Below are 24,840 nucleotides of genomic sequence, written 5' to 3'. Positions count from 1 at the left end.
TTTTCAAATCTTTTAAAGGTGTCTTCCAGTTTGGCCTAATCCGATTTGCCTATTGATGTTACTATCTATTTTCATTACCTTATCTTAGATGTAAGCGGGACGGTCATTCCCGTTATGCCTATTCCCGTTTCTCCTATGCTCACTCGCAGAACCGAATCTAGAAATTGTGGATCCCCCGCAAGAAAATTTGAAAGGGCCCCCTTTCTATATTCAATACGTTTTTCAATAATACATTTTAATGAAATATTCCTAGTGTTCTATTTGCTATGGAATAGAGATTCAAATATTTATGTTTTACTAGAAATCCTTTCTCTTTGACTTTATCTCCGCAAACTCCCGTATAAGATCTCTCTTTTCAATGGTCGAAGCTCTCTCACAGTTGATTGGCAACATTCCCAAGTCTCTGAAATACAAGTACTTTCACGAATAGGGTTACCAACTACCCGGTTTTTCACCGGTCTGGCCGGAAATATTGTTGTTATTTTGATAAAATCCAGTGACCGGTACAAACTTCTTACCAACTCCTTTATGCCCGGTTTATTTCAAATTTGTATCTAGTTCGAAGCAATTTCATCTAGTTGGAAGTATAGATTTAAAAAGTAACTTTAATTCTGTAAATTCAAATTCTCACGTTTCACCATCTATCAACGATTGATACATCTATTTAAATAATTTTAAAGAGATGACAGGGACTGTATCAGGGAAATTTTGAAATTTACTTGTAAGGAATTTTATACATTTATTGAGAGTGAAAAAGGACTTCTTAAAGCAATCTCCTGTAGTTGAAGTATAAGTTTAAAGAATAAATTTCATTTTCCAAATTCAAAATTGTCACGTAAGGATTAATATACTTTTGTTCATCTGTTTCGGTGATTTTAAAGAAGTGGCAGTAACTGGTAAATACAATAAAATGATCAATGCCGATTTCAGTTTATCATTTATAGCATAATATATCTATTAAGCTTATTAGTGATATTACTAAGGATATGCAGAATACAGATGCTAATGCACTTCTGTTCACGATAGTGCATTTCCTTCCCATGGATTGGTCCGAACAGAGATACTTCACCCTTAGACCTATATCACAGGAAATTTTGATAGGGTGCCTTTTTTTTTTTTTTAATTTTTTTTTTCCAGAGTTGACAACCCTATTCAGGAATATGATGGAAAATTCATCAAAAATTGTCTGTAATGATGTAAAACGGTTCTCTATTTCATTGTACGTGATATCTAGAAGTCTATCGTAACATTAACCCTAAAGCAAGTCCCTGTGTCCGAAAACCGATGATATTCAACCAGCTCAACGAAGGTTTTATTTTTATTTTTTTTATTTTTTACTTTGGGTTGCCTTTTTTCTATGACTTTCCATTTCGCAGCAACAACTATAGCCTCTTATTTTATTTGATGATATTCTTATTTCCTTGAATTTCTCTCGGCTCTCTTCAAGAATGTGCAAAGCTTTCTCAAGGTCAATTTGTTTAGTTTGGAGAAGCTGCGATGCGATGATCAATTGTGAAAATATTTTTGACAGCACCACAGTTAGAAAAACAAAATAGAGGGAATTCATGACTTTCGCCAGTCGCTTTGCTTCTGATACCGCGTTAGTCTTCTTACTTGTCAGTTCAAGTTTTTGGAGAGTTTTCATTACATCAGCATACCTCAACTTGATAGCTACAATGGACTGATACCGTGATACCCCATCTGATTGAACTCAGCTTTTTCAAAGTGACATTTGATTCTCCTATCAATGATGACAGAATAACCCCACGTGTTTGTACTTTGGCCAAAAAAATGCTGGAGCATTGTAAAGTAATTGACAACTTCTTTTACACTTTCGATAGCATCGTTTTTGACAAGGTTTAGGCTATGCACGGCGCTATGAATATATACACGCTCCTCAATTTCTTGAAGTCTCTTCTGAATACCTGAGTAAGCAGCACTCATCACAGCAGCGCCATCATATCCCTGACCTCTCCACTTTTTCACGGACAATCCCAATTTCTCCAAATGACTTAACACTAGGGTTGTAAGTTCAAATACAGTTGGATTTCTTACATATAGAAATCCTAAAAGCACTTCTTCAATCTCAGCCCGTCTAGAAAATTCATTTTTTAAGCTATTGTTTACTTTGGAAAATTTACATAGCAAATAAAGAAAGTCATTTGATCTTTATTTGATAAATCTTGACTCGTATCAGTGATTAATGAGAAAAATGACATTCTTTTAATTTCCTTCAACGAATTAGCTTCGACAGGCAATGAGGACAGGCAATGGATGATTTGATATTTAATATCATGGCTGGGATACTTAATCTACCCTTTGGGTAGATTGATTACCTGCGCCATTGTAGTATCATATTTAGTCAGTCAGTCCTGGTAGCTCATTACTTGGTTCAAGTAATTATACTATTGTGAAACTATCATTCTTTTCAAAGTGTTGTAAAAATTAGTATTTACAGGCAAAGTACAAGAGGATCTTTAAAAGCCCTTGGGCCCTTTAGGGTCCGGGCCCCCCAGCACCACGGGGTTTTGTGGTTTATAAATCCGGCACTGCTCACTTGACAAGGGATATTTATTGTCTGACGGAATTTTCTTGCAAAGATTAAGAAGATTCATTTCTCAACGTAAAAGCAACAGCAACATCCGTCTGTAACAACAGACGTGATTGGTTGTACTTCTACCAGCTCTTTGGCACTCTTTGAAACTTAAATAATAGGCGCGTTGATTCAGATGAGGAAGAACATCAGAAACTGTGGGAAGCCAATATTCTTTTCGGGAACTGAATTATAAGGAGTTACTTTAAGGATCGGATGCATTTTCTTATGCGATATGTTGTTGGTAAACCACACCCCCAAGTGAAAGATTTGTTTGTATTCTTGAAAAAAGAAGCAGAACGTTCATATGCGAAGATTATAAAGATGGAGTTGAATTTAGAAGGTGTGAAAGGAAAAAAAAAAGTGTTTCGATGGACGACAAAATTGTAAGAGCAACTGGGTCACTGAAAAAGCGGAGACTGTTTTTTAAAAGTCGGAAATTTTCAAGGTATCTCTCTTACATAATCCACATGGATTAAAGAGAAAGGAAAGCCGTTAGGACTGACATACGAAAATATTGGACTAAGCTATCAATAGTGAAGAATATTCGAATATCATTTAATAAGTGACAAAGCGCTGGCTGCAATTTCATTTTTAGCACTAGGCCTTAAGTTTTAAGGCCGAGTACGGTAATTAAGTGGATTTTTTTAGTTTATAAAAAATTAAAAAAAATAATGAATTAACGGCGCGGGTCCATGGCGTCCGTGGTTTACTTACTACTCCCTTTCGTATAAGCTTAGTGCGAAGCTTATAGCGCAGGCCCACCACTTTCAGAGAGATGCCAGTAAAAGAGGGCACGCAGTCCTGACTGGTGCTACAATGGACATTATCGCACTGTAAACATTATCAATGTACACACACACACACACACACACACACACACACACACACATATATATATATATATATATATATATATATATATATATATATATATATATACTTGTATTAGAGAGAGAGAGAGAGAGTGTGTGTGTGTTTGTGTGTAACTACTGGATGAAACGTTACTCGATCAGGTGCAGAGCCGAAACCTAAGCTTTGTGTTCGTGGAATTGGGACGAAACGCTACTGAGACGAAATGCTGCTTGGGACGAAACGCTACTTAGGACAAAACGACACGACACGCTTGAACTATCTTTTCATGAATTTCATACGTAAATTTCAAATATCATTTCTGGAAAAACATTACCATGAATAAAAGAACCGATAAACTAAGCAAAGAGTGTAAAAAATACCGTGGTACACTACGTAATTAATTCATATGAAAAATAAAGTAATAGTTTATTATAGTGTTGTAAAAATGAGACTAAAGAATGTAATAAGGTAATTATACTACGACACGTAAAAAAATATAAAATGGCTATAATAGAAGAAAAAAAACATATAACCAAACGAACATTGAAAATTCACAAAATAAATATCAAATGGCTTGGAAAGTAATAAATAAACGAAAAGTAAAGACAAGATTAGACAAATAAAGTGAATATTGTACTTAATGAGTTAAATAAATATTTTATAAACTCTATTGATATAGTGAAAAAATAGGATCTAATAATTAAGAAAATAACTATAAACTTATTAAATGTCTGTACACACTTGATTTTAAACCAGTAACACAGGATGATATCATACGTATAGTAAATAGATTTAAATCATCAAATAGTAAAGATATAAATGAAAATATGTAAAGATATATATATGAAAATTAGCTATATAAGGTATAATATTTATGAACAAGGAATAGCATTTATGAACAGGCTGCCAATAAACATGCAAAATTTACCTATATATATAGAACAAGTTTATGAAAAATATAATTAACTACATTGTCGAACCGCTTACATTTTGTATTAATAAATGTTTGAGTGAAGGGATTTTCCCGGATGTTTTAAAACTAAGTAAGATAGGGGTAAGGTAGTCCCAATCTTTAAAAAGGGAGACAGATTGAGTCCAGCCAATTATGGTCCAATATCACTAGTTCCCATTTTTTTCTAAATTTATAGAAATATTCTTAAAGTAACAGGTATGTTACTATCCCAAAGAACACAAAATGCTTGATCATTTACAGTTTGGCTTTCGAGTAGGTAGCTCAACGATAGTTGCCATTGAGAATCGTGTAAAATGTATATATGAAATATTTGAGAATAAGGGTTTGCATTGATCACATTTTGTAATTTAAGCAAAGCTTTGGACTATGTATAACATAGTATATTTTAAAGAAAACTGGGGTATTATGGTTTTCAAGGTAAGAATCTGAACTTAATTAAAACATACCTAGAAGGTTGTACTCAGATTGTTAATGTTAATGAAATGAAATCGGATAGTATACCAATAAAACATGGGGTTCCCCAAGGTTCAGTGCTGGTGCCGTTGTTGTTTATATAGATGATAAATGACTTACCACTTAATATATCAGCTAAATCCTTTCTTTATGCTGATGATAACACTTTGCTAGACATCAGCAATAATTCTACAGAATTGATGAAATTGAATGAAGAAACCTTTATAGAAAGTAAATAATGGTTTAAGACAAACATATTTCTTCTTAACGAAGAAGTAAACTACTACACAAATATTTAATGAATGAATGTCCGTAAGTGTCGAAGAATGTAAAAAAATTTGGCATTATTCCGGATAGGCAATTAACATTGAGAGCACATGTAAAACGTTCGAGAACAATAAGTTTACTACGAAATTTAAGAGATATAGTCCCGAAGAACTATATAAGATCAGCATATTTTGCTTTCCTCCAAAGTACCATGGATTATGGTTTGGGGGCAACAGCAACTATATGAATGAAATTCTGTTACTACAAAAAAAAAGTTATTATGATAATTAGTGAGGCATTATATAAAGAACACTCTAAACCTTTGTTTTGTAAGTTGAAAATTATGATTGTTGTTAATATATATATATATATGTAGTTTCAATATATGCAAAACAAAATATATTAGATATGCAGCATAAACAAGATATTCATTCATATAACACAAGATCTGCGAAACAAGTTGATATACTGTGTAGCAGGCTATCAAAAAGTAAAATTAGCTATATAAAGTATAATATTTATGAACAGGCTAATACAAGGTATAGCATTTATGAACAGGCTACCATTAAATATGCAAACTTTACCTATTACTCAATTTCAAATAAAATGTATAATTAGTTAGTTGCTGTACCCTATTATAATATTAAGGAGTTTGAAGAAGATAAAAATATATTGATATAGGTTAAGAAAAATGAAATTTATTGTATAACTTCATTTGATGTTGTCTATTGTCTGGAGACAAACATAATGACAATAAAATATTCTATTCTATTTCTAACGACTGGAAAACAAAATCAATTATGATTTGTTACCTTGTTGAAGGATAATAACACAGCATTGTCATTTATTGACTTATTTTACGTCATTGCATTATACAGTAAAAATTCTAAGCCACAGTGCATAGCTTGACTGCTTGAGAATTTAGGTATTTAAAATTACAGTACTGTATTTCTAGCGTTTTATAAATTGCGATATTTAACAATTAACACGACACAATAAATGCTCTTAATTAACTTATACAAGTTAAAAATAAAAAAATAAAAATAAAACATGAAACTGATCCACGTATGATTTTAAATTAGTATAAATACTTACCCATCGCGTACAATTGGACTCGTGATACATTATCTTTCGTGTGGTTGTTCACATAGTAACGGATATAGTCAAACAATTTATCGAAATAAGGCATAATTGCTTCTTTTGCAGCACACACTGTCAAGAGAAAGTGGATAATACTTAGAATATATCAGTGAACATCAAACAAATATTCAATAAAGGCAGAAAAAAAGAGCTTTACATTACACCTCGTATAAAATTTGTACGAAACCAGTCTAGTCTGTTTTGCTACTCAGCTCTCGAAGATTTTGCTTAATATCCTCTCACTTATATAGTAACATAAAAGTATTATAAAGATGTGGTAGCTTTGTATGTTTCACACGATTATAGGCAGTATATACTAGGGTGGTCTTTGTTGTTAGATCTCCGAGTTTCTTTGAGTCTCACCCTCTGAAATAGTTCCATATCAGACCAAAGTAACCCATGGGAAAAAATTTAGCTCAATTGCATAATATTAAATGTTGCCCCAACGAATCTCAAGCTTTTAATGCATTTACAGTATGCAATGTGAGGTAAAGGTACCTTGTAAGTTTGAAAAGACAGTTGTAAGTTATTAAATATATATTATAAAATGAAATGAAATCAATCAGTTTTACGTCCCACGATTACGCTGTGTAGGCTAAAGGAGACGATAGTGGTGAGAAATGAATCAAAATAATGGCATGATGAAAGTGGAAAGAAACGGTAGAACTCCGAGAAAACCCATGCAAACCGGTGTTTGTCCACCACAAAGCCCACTTGGATTGAGCTGAGATCGAACCGAGAACCCTACGCATCAGAGGCGAGCAGTCCACCACTGAGCCACCGTGGCCCCAACGTATATTTTGCAGGTAATAACTATTAAATGATTAGACATATGTTGGAAGTAATGCCAAAGTGTTTGAAGTGAAGAGGTTCTCTAAAATGGTAATATGTCACATGACATCCTTCTTACTGAAGTACGAGCCCCCTTTTTACTCGTATTTGAACTTGAAACCAAGATGGTGGACAAGAAGGTGGCCAGCATAATGGTACTATACAGTAGTAGATGCGGTTCCATCTCTATTAGCCTCATCCACGATAAGGTATCATGCCCTCTAGTCGTTCCAAACTTCTAACGTAGCTTTGCCTCATATTGTATACTGTAAATGTATTTAAAATTTGAATTTGTTTGGGACATCATTTAATATTATTCAACTGAGCTATTTTTTTTTTCAGTTATGTAAATATGAAATCGACGTCATCTATTACATCGTTATTGAAAAACTGCTGAACCATTTGAAATGAAAATTAGGACATCATATTGTCATCTGTACAGGATTTTATCATATTACTTTTATTAAAATATGTATCCTAAGGGGAAGGAGGACGTTTAGATGTGTGTCGAAAATTTAGCATCTCACGAGCTCCTCATCTTAGGTAGATGAAACTTGGCATACTCGTACAAATTATTTTCTAAAAATAAAAGAAACAAAAGAAAAATGCAGACTCATGTTTCAGTGGTTTTTTTTTTTTTTTTGTTTGTTTTTTTTTTTTAATTCTGCTTCTAAATGGAGGGAGAGGAGCAGTTTCGATATTTTATTTTCCAATTTTGTACTCATAAAATTTCTAAAGTGAGGAAAGGATTTTCGGAATAACGACTTGGGAAATTTCGTTTATCTTTCATAAATAAATATTTCTCTAACAATCCTACAATATGGCATGAATGTTTGTAGTGAAAGATTCCACAAAGGGTAATTTACTCATGGAGGTGTTTTCTTCGATTCAATTTTCCAAAAGACCGTATTATAATTTTGTTTATGATTCAAAACTAAACGCTTTTCTAACAATTACAGCATAATATGATTCAATTTAAGAAGTGAGAGCCAGAAATTTTAGTGTTGTGGCCCGTAAGTTTTACTTAACTTTCGGTGACATAAATATACTCAATGCTAAAAAAAAAGAAAACTCCAGTATGTTAGATCACACAATATACTTAAAATAGCAGTTTCTTCGAAATTGCTGTGAACATTTTGGTTTTAATTAATGACTGAGCAGGACGAATGATTCTTTGTTCTGTGAATTGTAATTATCTTCGTAGATATTACCAGTGACTTACAAATTATTATTATTATTATTTTTTTGCACCATGTGATTACTTGTCACTTCATTACATCCATAATATCTACGTGTACTAATGATGAACGAAGGAGATAAATGGAAATATCACAGCTCAACTTATTGTCATATCCAATGTCGCCGATAACAACACAAACAGATTCGAGTAATGAATCATTAAAATTAAAAAATAAAATAAAATAAAATAGATAAATAAATAAATAAATAGCTGGTCCAAATTTATTTCTTCCAGGAAATAAATATTTTAACTATATGTGTAACTTGCGATCAAGGAATCTTCTGTAAACTTTGCGAATTATATTGAACTCTGTGCAGGGCCGGTTTTTCTTCTTAGGCACGCTAGACACGTGCCTAGGGAGCAAAAGATTTGGGTGTGCAAAAATTTTGAGGACGAAAAAAGATAAAAAAATTAAAATTCGCTGGTGCAGAAAATGTCATTTCCGTTCCGGTTGAGCTCCCTGGATACAAACAAACTAGATCTCGGCGGCTTGAAAATAGAGATTTCTATTACTTGATAAATAAGAATACTTAAGGACAGTTGTCTGAGGATAACTGGGGGGTGAAAACAAACTATTAACTGTATTAATATTAGGAAAAATACATGTTTTCTGCTATTAGCAGACACGGCGGGTCCATAGGTGGTGGATGGATAATGGAGAGACTCTCCAAAGAGCAAAAACACAGAAAGGGAAAAGAGTAAGAGAGTTAAGGGAAAATCCCAAACTGGCAAGGTAATAACTGAAGGAGGGGGTGCTCTGGAAATAGTAGGGAGGGCTAACTATTTGAAGTGCCTAGGGCGCCGGGAGGTTAAAAACGTCCCTGAGTCTGTGCACTGAGAAAATAACACATGTAGTGATAACTAACTATGGCTTCAAAACCCAGAATATTTGTCACCACAGTTAACACAACTCTTCATTTGATTCTATCATGTGCCAACTGAATTTATTTTGAATTGTTTTCACCTATTTTCCAAAGATACTGATTTATGTTATCCTGGTACGAGTATCGTGAACTACGCAAAAGTTTTTACAACTACGACCCAATGCTTCATTTTATTAGGATCAAGCAGTGACGTCTATAAGATTTTGTTGTTAGTTACTCTGCTCGATAACTGCTGGACGGAAGTGAATTTTTTATTTTTGTTTATTCAATAGATAGCTAGAAGAATTATATTAGTAAGCGGAGTAAATCCGTTAGTGTCTGAAAGAATAAGGGTAGCTATCTACATCCTACATATGAATATTTCGTGTGATCTTCCTTAGTGCTTTATCAGAGTATAATGCACGATGACCTAAACCATTGTGAAGTTTCGTATCACATAACTAATTTTGTCCTTTTGTTAATCCGCCTTTGAGCTGAGCATTTTCCTCTAACTTTTCGAAAACCCTCAGTTTGTGCTTTTCTCAGTAAGTCACCAACCAACATCTCTGTAAGTCAATACAATACATAAAACTAGGTTAGGGTTATATGAAGTTAACTAACTTTTGGCTAGCTGGGGGCTACGCCGCCAGACTATTGCGTTCACTTGGCCTACGGTCTCGCATCTGTTATGTATCAGACTTTGCATCAAGCGTGAATTTCGTGCATTAACTCCTTAATTATATTTCCTGAAATTGGCCCAGCTGGGGGCATCGCCCCTGACCCCAGCGTTTATTCGCCCTAGGGCCTCGCACCTCTTAAACTCACAATTCTACCAAATTTCAAGTGTTTTTTCCTATTTCAACTATCTAAAAGATAATATTTTGTATCCCAAGAAAATGCCCATTTAAGTAACATGAGAATTTCTTCATCCCTCAGTTAGCCCCCTTAAAAACTAAAAATTTTTACTTCGGCAATTTTCTTGTAGGTTAGTTCCGGAAGGCTACAATCATTCCAAATTTCATAATTCTAATCCTGCCTTAAGTGCCTAAACATTTTGGGTGTAGAAGACGTCCCATATAAATAACATGGGAAAGATTTTTCAGTTCTCCATAAAACCACTCTACATTTAGAAATTTTTATTTTTGGCTATTTATTTAGTTGACGAACAATTTAACTAACGAAAACGTATAACCATACTGAATTTCAAGTTTTTATTCATATTCCAAATATCTAAAATATGAGATTATAGGTCCAAAAGCCCCTTTTAAATAACATGGGGGATTTCTTCATCGTCAATTTAGAACCACTAAAACTTAAAAAAATATTCACTTTTGGCAATTTTTCTGTTGGTTAGTCCGAAAAGCTAATATCATGTCAAACTTAATCATTGTAGCCCTACAGGAAGTGCCCAATAATTTTGGGGTGTAAAAGTGGTCCCATATAAATAACATGGAAAAGATTTTTCAGGTCCACATAAAACCACTCTAAAGTTGGAATTTTTATTTTTAGTAATATACTTATGTAACGCTAACAAAAACATACAAGCATAACTAATTTGAAATTTTTATTCCAATTTCAGGTACCTAAAACATGAGATTATAGGTAAAAAAAAGGCCCATTTAAATAACATGGGGAATTCCTTCATCCCTCCTTTAGACCACTAAAAATTAAAAATATTCACTTCTGACAATTTTCCTGTGGGTAGCCCTGGAAAGTTACAATTATGTCAAATTTCAACTTTCCACGTCAACCGGAAGTACCCCTTTATTTTACATCAGTTCATGTAGTTTTATAAATAGTTAGGAAGGATTTTTTTCATATCAACATTCCAAGGTATTAACGTGTTTCTTTTATTTTGTAGTTTATCGTATTCTTACTTTCTACCAGTAAACCTACGTATTTCAAGTTACGCACCTTTATATTATTATAAGTCGATGTTTCTGTGGATATTGTTTCGACTTGTCACCATGCACTTCCTCTTCTCTATATTTACTTCGAGATAGATTTCCTTACACGCCACCAGACACATATTACTAACTCTATATTTTGTCCTGTCAAATCTACATCATCAGCGGTCACGAATAATTGGTTTACAGTTACTAGTCACAACTATGCGTTTCACAAAGACAGGTCTTGGCCAATCATACATACTCACATATTATATATCCATCATACAAATACTTGTTTATCCACAAATACTGATTTAAATATACTATTATATAAAACAGTAAAGAGGGTCACTCATCAACATTTAGGCAACAATGCTAATCTATAAATCAGTGGCGCCTCCAGAATTCTATAAGAAGGAAGTCACATCGTCAGTGGTGGCAAAATGGACTATATCTTTGGGGCGTCCAGTGATTTTTCAGTTTAATATATTGTTTAAATTCTTAAATAGGGCCAACATATTTCTTTCATTTAAATTTCTCAATCCATTGTGTAAAAATTATTCGATTACATATCCATTAATAACACTGTGCGACATTTTGGGATGAAGTTTCTGATGACTTCGATTTTTCTTGTTCTTAGATAATTTGGGGATGCTGATCACGAAACTGAACTTATTTTTATCCTAACACATCAGGTTTTTGCACAAAAAGCACAGAAACATGTGAAAATTACGAAATTTGTACATTTCTGAAACAAAATAAAAAAAATTAAAGCTCGAGATGAATACAATGTTAAGTGTGTTTCAAAGTTATACATTTATGTAGTTTTCAAAAATATGATTACGTTTTCCATAGCACGCCTACTTTTTAATCTACAACTAATTTTCACATATTAGTATTAAAATATACGCATACTTATTTATTACGTAAGCAAGAATAGAAACCCTAGGTATAAATACTTCGATTTTACTTATGGATATTTATGTATGTTTTGATAAATAGCCAAACATATTTTGCAATGTTAGAATCGGCATTGGTGTTATTTGTAGTTACTATAGCAGCAGTAGTAATACTTGTGCATTACTATAGGAACAAATATACATGTAACACAAATGCGTAAATTAAAGTTTTTCAGTAGTTTGTAGTGCAATAAGCAACACTAACAGTTACTGAAATATATATATGAAACAGAAATCCATATATGAAGCCAGTTAAGAAAAAAACGGAATGTACACATTATTCCCTTTTCAGAAGCCAACAAAAATCAGCGAGCATGTTTGTATTCCATCTTCCTTGATATCTTTTCTCCATAAGTTTAATTGTCTGATGGAATCTCTCGCCATGTTCCTCACTGAACTGTCCAAGGTTACTTGAGAAGTAACTCAAGTGACTATGCAGGAAATGTAGTTTCACACTCATATTACATCCTAATCATCGGAAGTGCAATAACATATCACTGACAAGCTCTTCGTAGTTCTCAGCCTTGTTATTACCCAAAAAGTTATTCACCACATTTTTAAAACTTGCCCACGCAAGCCGTTCAGCTTCACCCATCGTACTCTCAAAACCTGGATCCATCATTAACTGTCTTATCTGTGGCCCTACAAATATACCTTCCTTCAGTTTGCCTTGTGTCAGTTTTGGAAACTTGTCACAAATGTATTTGAAGCATGCCCCATTTTTGTCCAAAGCCTTCACGAACTGTTTCATAACGCCCAACTTTAAATGCAGTGGCGGAAGTAAGACACTAGAAGGTTCCACTAATGGTACATGGAGAACATTTTTCTCACCAGGGACGAATGCAGTTCTGTTTGGCCACACCTGTTGCTCCCAGTGAAGGGATTTCGCCCTGCTGTCCCATTCACATAGAAAGCAAGGCATTTTTGTGTAACCAGCCTATAGTCCAAGCAATATACCAATGACCTTGAAATCACCACATAAACGCCACTTGTGGTCATCATATTTTACATTCTTTAACAAACACTGCATACTCTCGTAATTTTCCTTCATTACTACCGAATGTGCTACAGGAATAGATGGATTGGTATTTCCGTTATGAAGAAGTACTCCTTTCAGGCTTGTTTTATTGGAATCTATAAACAGTCTCCAGTCAGCGGCATTATATTCAATTCCAAGGTAATGCATTAACCCATTTACATTTGAGTAGTATACCATGCAGTCTGACTCTGAAAAGAAGGGCAGCAAATCCTGTTCGTGATGCCTATACCATGCAAAATATGCTCCGGGCGCAAGCAGGTCCTTTGATTTAAGAGTGGAGCCAAGAATTTGTGCTTTTCCTTTCGATAAATTGAGGTTTCTGACTAGGTTGTTCAGTTCACTCTCTGTCAACTGATGACTAGCTTCTGTTGTCCCTATCGGTACATAAATATCGGATGGTGTTTCACCTTCATCTTCTATGTCGGAGCTACTGTCACATTTGGCAGGTGGGACAGGGATGGGTAAATGTTCGTCGTGGGGAACGGGCCTACTTGCTGACGGAAAATTGGGATACACAATGTTCTTTCTCGTTTTCCTACTGTGACCTTTAACTTTCACAAGACAAAAGTAGCAGTCAGTGCTATGATCTCTCTGATGTCTCCAAGCCATAGGTGTGGAAAAAGGCATAGATTTCTTTGCACCTTTCATCCACAATCGCAATCCCTCAACACAAGTTCGACACACAATGTGAGGTGCGAAACTCTTGTCTTGATCACCAATATCCATAAAAAAGTACGCCCGATACGCTACCTTCACAAACTTACTTATTTTCTGTCGCTGTTTTTCAACAACAAACTTGCCACAAATATAACAAAATGAATCTGGATGATTCACGCAATATCGAGTCCCCATAATAGCAAAAAACGTGCTGTTTCTAACAACTGGAATAGAAAAATCCTAAACATCTGCAGGAAAGACACAACAACATTTCAACACTCGACTTTTAAGTGTCTGCTACATGTTTTCTCACCTGACGCGGTTGCAAAATGTATGTTTTGTAGATGCACAGACATTATTTTTCTCATATGTGAGTCAACACGTTTTCTCAAATTGTGAAAAAACCTGACGTGCTAGGAAAATAAGAAATACAGATTTGGATTCAGGAGAAAAAATGCAATTAGAAACAGTTTTCACATGTGAGTCATAAATGTCATGCATTATAGTGTAATCATACTTAGTAACGGTGTAATTTGAAACGGATTGAAAAAACTAAGTAGTGGTGAAAATTTAATTAGCCTCATTTCTAATATATTTATAACATTTATTATCTCCTAAAAAAGGACAAAATAATATTTTCCTTACACATTGAAATTCAGATATGCATTCGATTTCAATGGTTTCCTTAGCAAAGAAGTAATCTTTCCACAAGTACCAAGATGTCAACTTACAATTTAACGTAGAATTTGAATAACGTGTGTTCCTACCGGGAATAAAACCTTCTTAACTCATGCTGAAGTTCCATTTTGTAACCATATATCCACAAGGGAGTTTCCAAAATATGCATGAAGTTCTACAAGTCTAGCGGGAACCGAATTTCCTGAACTTCCGTGAGTGTTCCCAGCATTGGCGTCTCTGGAACGTAAAATTTGGGGGGGGGGGGCATCAAAGGAAATGATCTAACTGCTAGTGAGTATCTAAATAAATTAAAATAAAATATTGAATATTTCGTATTTCAAAATATTGGGGGGGACGCGCCCCCCGTCCCCCCGCCAGAGACGCCCATGGTTCCCAGCCTAAAACCTACTTATTCTATATGACTTGACAAAGGGTTATTCTCTTCTAATTGGTATTTCATAACTTTTTATTTGAATTACAAGTGTAACACTCACATATTTGTCTTTCCCTTCGCATGCTTGCTTTCACAGTAATATTTCAGAGGGAAATCAATTTCAAGTATATTGATGTGTGTATGTGTATGTGTGCAAGTTTGTTGTGACCCTGGGACCCCGTAACATTTTTCCCAATTGAGCCCCACAGTTCCTAAGTCAGCCCCTGAACATAAACACTAGGATGGGAAATAGAGGTTGTATTTCTTCCATGAGAAGCAAGAATATTAAGTATTTACCCAAAAGCTTGTTCAAAACCTTACAATTGTTCTGTTTGTTCCGTCCAAGTTAACATTTGATGGCACTCTTCTCTCAAATATGATGCATCAGTAAGTAATTCTACAGCGATAAAACTTACCTATTGCGCCTAAACTGCCGAATGCCAGCTCCCTCATACGGACTGGACTGCCGGGTTCCAAGGCAACGAACAATTTAGGAACTAAGGTTGGTAAATACGGGTTCAACTCTCTCCCTAAGTTTGTGCAAATCATTTCAAGTGGATAGAAGATGCGATCTGCGTTAGACAAAGGCTGCTGCCTATGATCACCACTCTCCACTTCGATGCATAAATCCATCAAGAAAGTCATCAATGCATCAACAACTGGCCTTACAAAATGCCTGATTTCAGGCTGGAAGGAAAAATTTCCATTAATTCACTTAACAAAGATCTAGATTTACGCAATGTGAGACTTTTGTTTACATTAATAATATTTAGAATCAAAATGGTAAAGATAATTCTAGAACGAAGTAAAACCAATATTTATATTCAAAGGAAACCATCCAATTGATTGATGATTATTCACGAGCCCTAGCTCTGAAACTAAGCACTTTTCGCCATAGATCCATATGAACTTGTTCTCTTATGTTGATGTGAGGAATCACCTCTTAAAGTTTGTCGCTAGAGTTCATTAACACCCTGTATATATATATAACTTGTTCAAATTTCAATTAAGTCTGTAATCCTAGGCACTTCTTTAGAATTCTTCAGTTAATGAGTCGTTATTTGAAATAAACCTCAAAACCAATACGAAATAAAATAATTACATTTACACGTTAATTGGAGTGTAGTGAAGAAAACAATGTTGTTAATACTAAAACTATAACTAGCTTGTATTACCTGCAAATACTCTGCAAACTGTCCTATGGCAAACAGAGCACCATTTCGTACAACAACTGAAGGATCAGTCATTCCCCCTCTTAACCGTTCCATTAAATCATCCAAAAGATTATTTCTGATGTGGTCGGCACATCCTTCGGCCAGGGCGCCTATTGCTAGATAACCAGCCCTCCTGTAGTTCCTGTTGTCGACTAGCAGATATGCATTGATATTAGACATCTGAAATACAAACAAAGCACTTGTAAGTTAAACTAATACTTTCAGCCATTGCAACAGGGTTGGCATATGCCCTATTTTTTCTTTGGACTTAAGCGTATCACTACCGACACTATATCAGATATGAATCTATAGTTTCAGGTAGGATTATAACCAGAAATAGTACAGCGTTCTTCCGCATTAAAGGTTAGAATACTAAACGTCAGAGCTAACAATTGAATTTTATTTCAATTATTGTAATACCGATTGTAAATGATCAATATCTCTGTTATAGGTAAATGATAAAATAAATAAATAAATAATGAGCTCCTCGATACACTTTTTGCTTCCATTAAACACGTAAGATCTGCTTTAACATATTAAGTTTCGCAGAGAAACCGTAACGTATAATAAAATAGATTATAAATTTTTCGTACTTATGATAGCTTCACTTAAAAAGCAGGCTTTGGAATATGGTGTGTTCAGCGCATTTAAGTTTGTATATACATTCCTGCCAATTTTAGAGGCTGCTCCGTTCTCAAAACTCCGCTCTGTAAGTTTTAATAACTGAAGTAACTAACTTACTAGCTGCTTTATGAACGTTGTTAAACCAAACATACCGTTTAATAATACAGGGAAAGTTGATCCAAGGCAGTTATAAAATAGAGGATCTGTCCATACGTATCTCTTTCATATGAACTCAATGAAGCCAAAAAACAACCAAGCATCGTCTGAGCCGGCACGTCAGATTGGCTACTCTCACTTCTTCCATGATTGTTGGCTCGAAGCATTACAATTTTACTGGCGCCGAGCGAGCGGAGTAGGTATGGCGAAACTGTGACGTACGGCTTCACGATTTTGTTGTATGGGCAGATTCTCTATTTTGTAACATCCTTGGGTTGATCGGTTTATATAATGTCGATTTAGCAACACTACTGTGACCTTTGTAGCTAAGTCAGAACAATGAAAGTAACCTCGTGACTAGTTGTGTGAGAGCCTGCAGAAATCAAAGTCGTGTTGGTGTAAGTGAAAGGCAGGGGTGTAGCCAGCAGGTTTATGTAGGGGGGCCCGTCGTTTTTGAGGGGGGGCCAGCTACAAAGCCAAAAGAAATTATGTAGCAGCTAGTGTTTTTGAGGCATGAAAAAACCGGCAAATTTTGGTTTCCAGCTTCTTCTTCTTCTTCTTCTTCTTCTTCTTCTTCTTATTATTATTATTATTATTATTATTATTATTATTATTATTATTATTATTATTTGCTTTTTGTGCATAAATTATATTCCAGGTAGTTTTTATTATGTTTAACCAATAATCACTGTCCCGGACCAAATTCCTTACCGGACCCGGAATATACCTTTTGCATAACTAGTTTAAGCCCTTGTACGCAGAACCTATCTACATAAGGCTAATTTTCTTTGAAATTTCACTTATTTTCTTTATTTCCTGACAAAAATAATTATTTATTATTCGTGACTAAAAAAACATAATTATTTTATTAACATCTACAGTACTGGCACAATTATTATGGATTTTTGATAAAGACAAAACTTTTGTGCAAAAATGTCTTGCAAACAATTTTATTAACTAATATTTTATTTACCGGTACTTTACCACACCAGTACCAAACAAATATTTATTAGTTATTTTAAGTTGGTTTTACAGTCTTATACGGGAGTGTCTGGCAATACAGAGAGAAAATGTCTGACAACCCTGACACAATCACTGCATTGTCTGGACAGAGCTCAGTAATAGTCTGGCATTTGCGTGGAAAAAATGTGTGTTTATTGCATTGTCCGCCTGCCATTTGCATGTTATCACTTTATTTTTGTTTTTTTGTGCCTTCAAGTTTAATACCAACTTTTTTCCCCCAGATTTTCTAATGTGTTTATGCAATTGAGCAGACATAGGCAAAGTTCGTGATTTGAGTCCTCGCAAAGTTGGACAGATTAGTGTTTTATTGAAAGAAACAACTTTAAAACAGAAAGAAATAGGGAAGAAACTTAAAGTTTCAACTCAAACCGTCAGTAATATCAAGAAGAAATTGGAATATGGCCACAGTTTGGCATCAAATATGGTTGGAAAATGTGGTAGACCTAAGAAAACAACACCGAGAATGGACAGAAAAATAATTAAAATGGCAATTAACAACAGAAGAGCATCTTGCAGAATGATTTCCAACCAACTTGCAGCAGAGGGCATTACCATTGCTCGCAGAACAGTAAATAAGAGACTACTGGAAGGTGGTCTAAAAGCATATCGTCCCAGAAAAAAGCCTCGCCTTACTGACAAGATGAAACAGGCTTGCAAGGCCTGGGCAGAGGCTCACGTTGACTGGACATCTGAGCAATGGGAGAAGGAAGGAGTTTAAAATATTCATGTAAAAACGTTAATAACACAAATTATGCAAAATATTAAAATTATGCAAAATATTAAACTTAACTTCCAATTTTAAGCCTTGCAGACTTTCACGTCATTAAGCCTACTCGTTATTCAATTGTTTCCATCACTTTCTTCAGCTGTTCAACGCCTTATTTTGTGGCCTGTATTGTTGCAGATTGTGTTCTGTGACGAGTCTATCATTGCAGTGCTTAACGACCGTGTGCAGACTGTAAGAAGGCGATCAGGTGAGCAATTTACACCGGAATGTTTAAAGAAGACTGTAAAATTCCCTCAGAAGGTCATGGTCTGGGGAGCCATTTCTGTGCATGGAACAATTCGTTTGGAGATTGTTGATGGCACCATGGACCAGTATAAGTACAAAGAAGTACTACAAAGACGTTTGCTACCTCAAACAAGGGACTGGTTTGACGATAGACCTTGGATTTTTCAACAGGACTCTGCCCCGTGTCATACGGCAAAGTCAGTGAAGACCTGGTTTGAAGAAAATGGTGTAGAAGTGCTCTCGTGGCCTGGAAATTCCCCGGATATGAATCCGATTGATAGTTTATGGTCTCTATTGAAAGATGAAATACATGAAGTTCCCATAACGACCAAAACAGAACTCATACAACGTCATATCAAAGTATGGGTTCATTCAGGTAGAATCAGGGAATTGTGCAGAAAGTTGACCACTGGAACACCCAGACGTGTTAAAGCACTTGTTAATGCAAAGGGTGGACAAACTAAATATTAAAATAGTTGTTTACTATTGAAGTACTCACTATTTGTGAATAAAATTGATTTGCATTATTATTTGTTTGCTTAAATGTCGTTTTTGTAAAAAAAATTATATTTTTCCAAAAATCCATAATAATTGTGCCAGTACTGTATGTCTTATTTCCTGTTCTAGGGGCCGTTCACATATTACGTAACGCTATTTTTGACCAATTTTACCCTACCCTCCTGCTTGTCACACTTCGTAACGCAAGGCCGAGCCCTACCCCTTTGTTACGTAACACTTTTTGATCTTTATTTTTTCATTATTTTGATTATTTTAGGGGTTATTACAATAAAAAATTATTTTTAATGGTAGAACTTTTTATTAGAAAATGCTTATATTATTGTGAATATATTTATAGCGCTTTTCGCCAACAAATCAAAGTATTAGGAAAATGGTAGACTCGTAATAATCTTTTATCCCCATAAGGTTGTTTAATTAACCAAGGAGGTCGCACCCATCATTTTAGGTCACTGGTGATTGGCAAGAAGAAAGTACTGCGGAAGATGCAGTTAAAACAGGATTTAAAGAAATAACATCGACCTCTTCTTCCGAGATACAGGGTGCTTCGTGCATTTGAAGTTCGCCAGTGTTAACGATGCAGAGTTCTGTTCCTCGTCGACCACAGATTCGAAGTGGCTGCACACGTGAAGGAGCAGGGACATCTCGTTTGTAAACAGGGACATCTCGCTTTCGAGCATCTTCTTTGCACTTCGGACTTCAGTTTACCACTATACAAATTCTTTTTTAAAAAAAAATTAGTGCGAGAATGCGAATAAACTCGATTTCTTCAGAAATATTCAAATCCAAAAATAATAATAATAAAGTAGTACGACAATAATATCCGATGAATTAGGTTTTTAATATCTTTAGGTCTGCAAATCGTGCATTGTTCCGTCAAAAAATGTTTCAAAAAAAAAAAGGTTTCTTCTGTTTCACATGCGAAACTTCTTCGAAGGAATGAGTGGGTAATGATTCGAATCAGAAGTTTTAAATAATATTCTCAGAAATAGCGATACAAGTGGGAACGCGAAGGAATTTTAAAGCGGTGGTTACGATCACTAACAACTAACTCCAGAAAATCGTGTGACGTAAATGCAATGCTGCGATAGCCGCAAAACCGAGTTTTATTGCATTGTAATACACAGAGTTCTTCACCAGTCATGCTGGTGTCTAGTGCGTCTTCGAATAACTTCTGTATGATTCAATTTATATAGGCTATAGTTCGAAACTTTCCGAAATAATGTAATTATTTATTTATCTATCTATATATCTATATATACAGGGTGAACGGTAACTACGTGGACGAACTTGGACGGGTGATATTATATCTTTAAAAAAGCAAAGATGTCCTAGTGAACATGGGGGAAATTCCGTTCCGCTTAGGAATGACAGAGTGTTGAAAGCATGGGAACATGTACTTCAGAGGCCAACAGCTTAAAAACAAGTGCGGTTAAAAATATCACTTAGAAAGTCATACCTACTCTATTGAAAAATCCATATTTGAAAACGCAGCTACGTGTGCACACAGGATTAACAACGTGTGACACTTCTTTCCTTTACAGCATATCCGGGAATCCCTCCGTTCCTTTGGGGAATTCCGTGCGCACGCATAGCTGTTTCCAAACATGCATTTTTCAACAGAGTAGGTGTGACTTTCTAAGTGACATTTTTAACCGCACTCTCTATGATGTATTGCTTTCGACACTCTGTCAGTCCTAAACGGGACGGAATTTCCCATGTTCACTACGACTTTTTTTTTTTTTTTTGCTTCTTGTTAGATGTACTATCACTCGCCCAAATTTGTCCACGTAGTTACCATTCACTCTGTTACCATTCACCCAACTGATTTCGATTAACTTTTCAACGTAGATGAGTTTCGGGCCTGGAATGTTTTTTATAGCTTTACTTTGAATGTGCACTTTGAAGAGAAGGGGAAGATATACAAAAATGATCGAAAATGACCAATATTAATGTTGAATCATAGTTTTCGAAGTGGCTGATACGAACAGTGCCACTTCTGATGCCGTTTAAATCCAAATTCAGTCCCCATTATTACTCCTAAAGGGGGTTGGTGACATGTAAAAATAATTGAAAATTACCGATTAGTTGAAATCCATACTGAAAAACGTTGTTTTTCACCAAATTCTTCATCTGATATAAATATGTTTTTTTTAATACTGGTTATAGCATATAAAAAATGTAATGCAGGCCTACTTAAAAATCAGTTTAGTACCATTGTTTTATGGTAGTATTTACAGTAAATTGTTGAAACGTTTGTTTTCAAAGTGTCAAATATATATCGCAGTAAACTGTGTGATCTGCTGTAAAAAAAATAATAAACCATACTGTTTTCCGACTGGTATAAGGAGGAAATACCATACTATTTTTCGATTGGTATAGTAAAATAGTATTTTTCCATACTGTTTTACCGTAAATTATCAATTATATGCAAACTTTGTTATTTTCAAGTGACTGAAGCGAGGTAATCTTACAATGATGTTTTAAAAGCTGGTCATTTGGGGGGGGCCAGGAAGTCATTTGGGGGGGCCGGGCCCCGATGGGCCCTCCCCATGGCTACACCCCTGGTGAAAGGATCCCGAAAATGCACCGTTATTGAGAATGGAACACAAACATTTTTTCATACATCAGAAGAGGAAAATAGTGTCGGATAAATGGTCTAACGATCGGCGTAAACACAGTGAACAATATCGTGGCCAGGCAAACGTATATGGGCCCAATTTGAGGATAACAGTAAATGTGTTCACTGAAGTGCTTCGTGGAATTCGGTTACTGACCGAATCCACCAGTCCAACGTGGCAAAGCTCAGGGTTCTAAACCTGCAACAGTCTACTAACAGCCATAGTATTCACCGCAGTCTTGAACTGTGATGCGTTCATGAAGGCAGGGCTCACGATTCCTACCACGCTACATTAGTGAACGTAAGACAAACTGGTGCAAACTGTACGAAAAATACTTAGAGGGTTCAAAATAAAAAAAGACGTTATCACATTGGATAAGACCTACAATTATCTCAGTTATAATGGGAAATTCGAGTAATTATTTATCGTGACAAATATGAAAGAAATGCTCCGAGTTTTACCAGCAGTGCCGGTTTTTTTCCGAAAGGGAATCATGATTGTCGCCGGATGCAGTTATGGGGGTAGTTGATCCTGCGTAAGGTGGACAAAAACGTGAAGCTGAATGCTGTTTATTTCAAGGAATCCATCATTATCTTAATCTATCTGCAAGACATCCCTCGTTTGTATGGAGCCAACAAAGAACCAGGCGCTGATTTATATGGAAAATGTGTCCAGCTGTATCAACAGATCATCCCTCCGCTTTTATCGTGTCATGATGCAGGAAACAAAAATCTGTGTAGTGACATTCCTGTAAGAACCTCTGACACGAACCCAGTGATTTTATGGGCATTTGAACTATTGAAACGATGTCTAAAACATCGACATGCCCATTTCCTTAGATGCCTGTGGGAAACCTGTAGAGAGGAATAGGATGGAATTCCTACGTCTGTGCTCCAACGTAACTTCCTGCAGTAGAAATTGTGATATCGGGCGATAGTCCGATAGAAACCGTAATGCGGATAAAATTCGAATAATGGTTTTTCGGATTATTCGTTATTAGAACATTCAAACTTTAGTTATTCGGATAACTAATAACTTTTACAATTATTCGGACATTGAATAACTGTTCGGAATATTGTTCAAATAACGAATAATTATTCGAATATTAAAAACGAATATTTAGATATTCGAATAACAGGAAAATCTAATAATTCTAAATATTCAAAACAGTACTAAACACAACCGGCAGTACTTAAAAAATCTCTGTCAGGATAAGTTCTGAATTAACACTTGTGGTCACTGTTTGTCTTACTCGACTTGTAAAGTACTTTGAATCCATATCAGGGAATACTGAGGGTAATGCTGGAATATAACTTAGCCACCTACATGCTAAATAAAAATCCTGCAAATCTTAATATAGTGCCAGAATAAAAGGTGAAATTTTCGCACGGTATCTTTTACGGGATCTAAAACTGTGGCTACAAAGTTGAGACTGATCTTCACCTGGTGTAACGCCAAAGCAGGCAATTATAAGTTTAGGTGGATTTTATTTATGTTGTGCGACTAAATATAATTGGAAATGCAGGGAAGTAGCATTACGTAAGAAAATATTATTTTATTGGTAGTATCTGTATTTTTAACCCAAGCGAGTTTTCTTTAAGTTTTATTCTCTAAATTCCTAAGCGTTTGTCCAGATTCCAGTACAGCTGATAGACCAACCAACAGGACACATTAATATATCATAGTATAATATTATAATAATATATTATATTATAATAATATAGTTCAATGGATTATACTTTCAACACCTTCCAAGAAATACACTTCTTTTTAACAGAAATCGATTCATTTCTATTCAGTAATGTAAAGCAATACCTCTACTACGCTGCATTTTATAAAGTAAGACCAACTCCTGAAACCATCTAGAGAACTGCATGTGTTTGGTGTACTTATTTTATCTGTTTGGTTACTCTGATGAGGCATATTGGCATCCATTTGGGTTTACAAGTCTGAAACTAAGTATTCAAAAGGCTTCTGCGTTCGATTTATTTTTAAGGATAGAACATATTATAAATTCTGAATACCAATAACATTCTAATACACTAAAAGTCTTCACTACCTAATCACTAAACCTAAAACTACCTAATCAGGCTCTTGCGCTTGCATATGACTTTTTACAAGCAAAAAATATTTTACTTACAAATATAGGCACAATTATTTCTGCTGGATAACTAAGAGACAGCAGATCCAACACCTGCAGAGCGGCCTGAACAGGATTATCATTAGTTGTGTCTAGATCATCGACATCTCCGTTATTTTTTGGCGTGGCGAGGATCTTCAAAGTTTTTTCCACAATGGAGGTGAGCAGACTCTTTTGCACAATGGCCTGGAGAAACAAGAAAAAGCATTGCAATACAATACAATGCTATTTACATGCAGTACAAATAATTACAATAAGGAAACTAAGGTTTACTAATATTGATCCTCTAAGCGTGTTTCAATTACGAACACATTTTCAAAGAACGTGTTACTGACGTAGAAGTTCGTTACTGACTTCTATATCTCTCTGTGTGTGTCTGTTATCTGCATTTTTTTTTTTCAATTTTGAGTCCTCCATTCGATACAGCATCAAAAACTATCTGAGAAAATTATGCATATTTTTGCGTCACTCTTACCGTTCCCGAGATATTGGCCAAAAGTGGCCAATTTCCGGAGATTTAAGGAGCCACATCTCGGGAACCATAAGTTATAGAGAAATTATATTGGTGTTGGTCAATACCTAAGAGGATGGTGAACATTTTGGTATCAAATAGTAACCGGTGGCCACTAGCCAACTGGCCACCGTTTCGCAGATATTGGCCCAA

The 24,840-nt window shown here is 35.1% G+C and overlaps 1 protein-coding gene across 1 annotated transcript in view; it reads right to left on the bottom strand.

Annotated features, from left to right (window-relative positions):
- The window catches only part of LOC145674257 (importin-4-like), a 105,827-nt gene that overhangs the window by 61,698 nt on the left and 19,289 nt on the right, over positions 1-24,840 (bottom strand). Inside the window, exons 6-9 of the mRNA XM_081744092.1 lie at positions 24,177-24,362; positions 16,046-16,264; positions 15,287-15,557; positions 6,237-6,353 (exon numbers count right to left, since the gene is read on the bottom strand). Coding sequence (XP_081600218.1) covers positions 6,237-6,353; positions 15,287-15,557; positions 16,046-16,264; positions 24,177-24,362 — 793 coding nt within the window. The remainder of the gene's footprint in view (positions 1-6,236; positions 6,354-15,286; positions 15,558-16,045; positions 16,265-24,176; positions 24,363-24,840) is intronic.

This window comes from Thermobia domestica, chromosome 17, assembly GCF_964235325.1.
Source record: "Thermobia domestica chromosome 17, izTheDome1.hap1.1, whole genome shotgun sequence".
Classification (NCBI taxonomy): Eukaryota; Metazoa; Arthropoda; class Insecta; order Zygentoma; family Lepismatidae; genus Thermobia; species Thermobia domestica.
The sequence above is the reverse complement of the archived record's forward strand: the minus strand, read 5'-3'. Positions and strand labels throughout refer to the sequence as shown.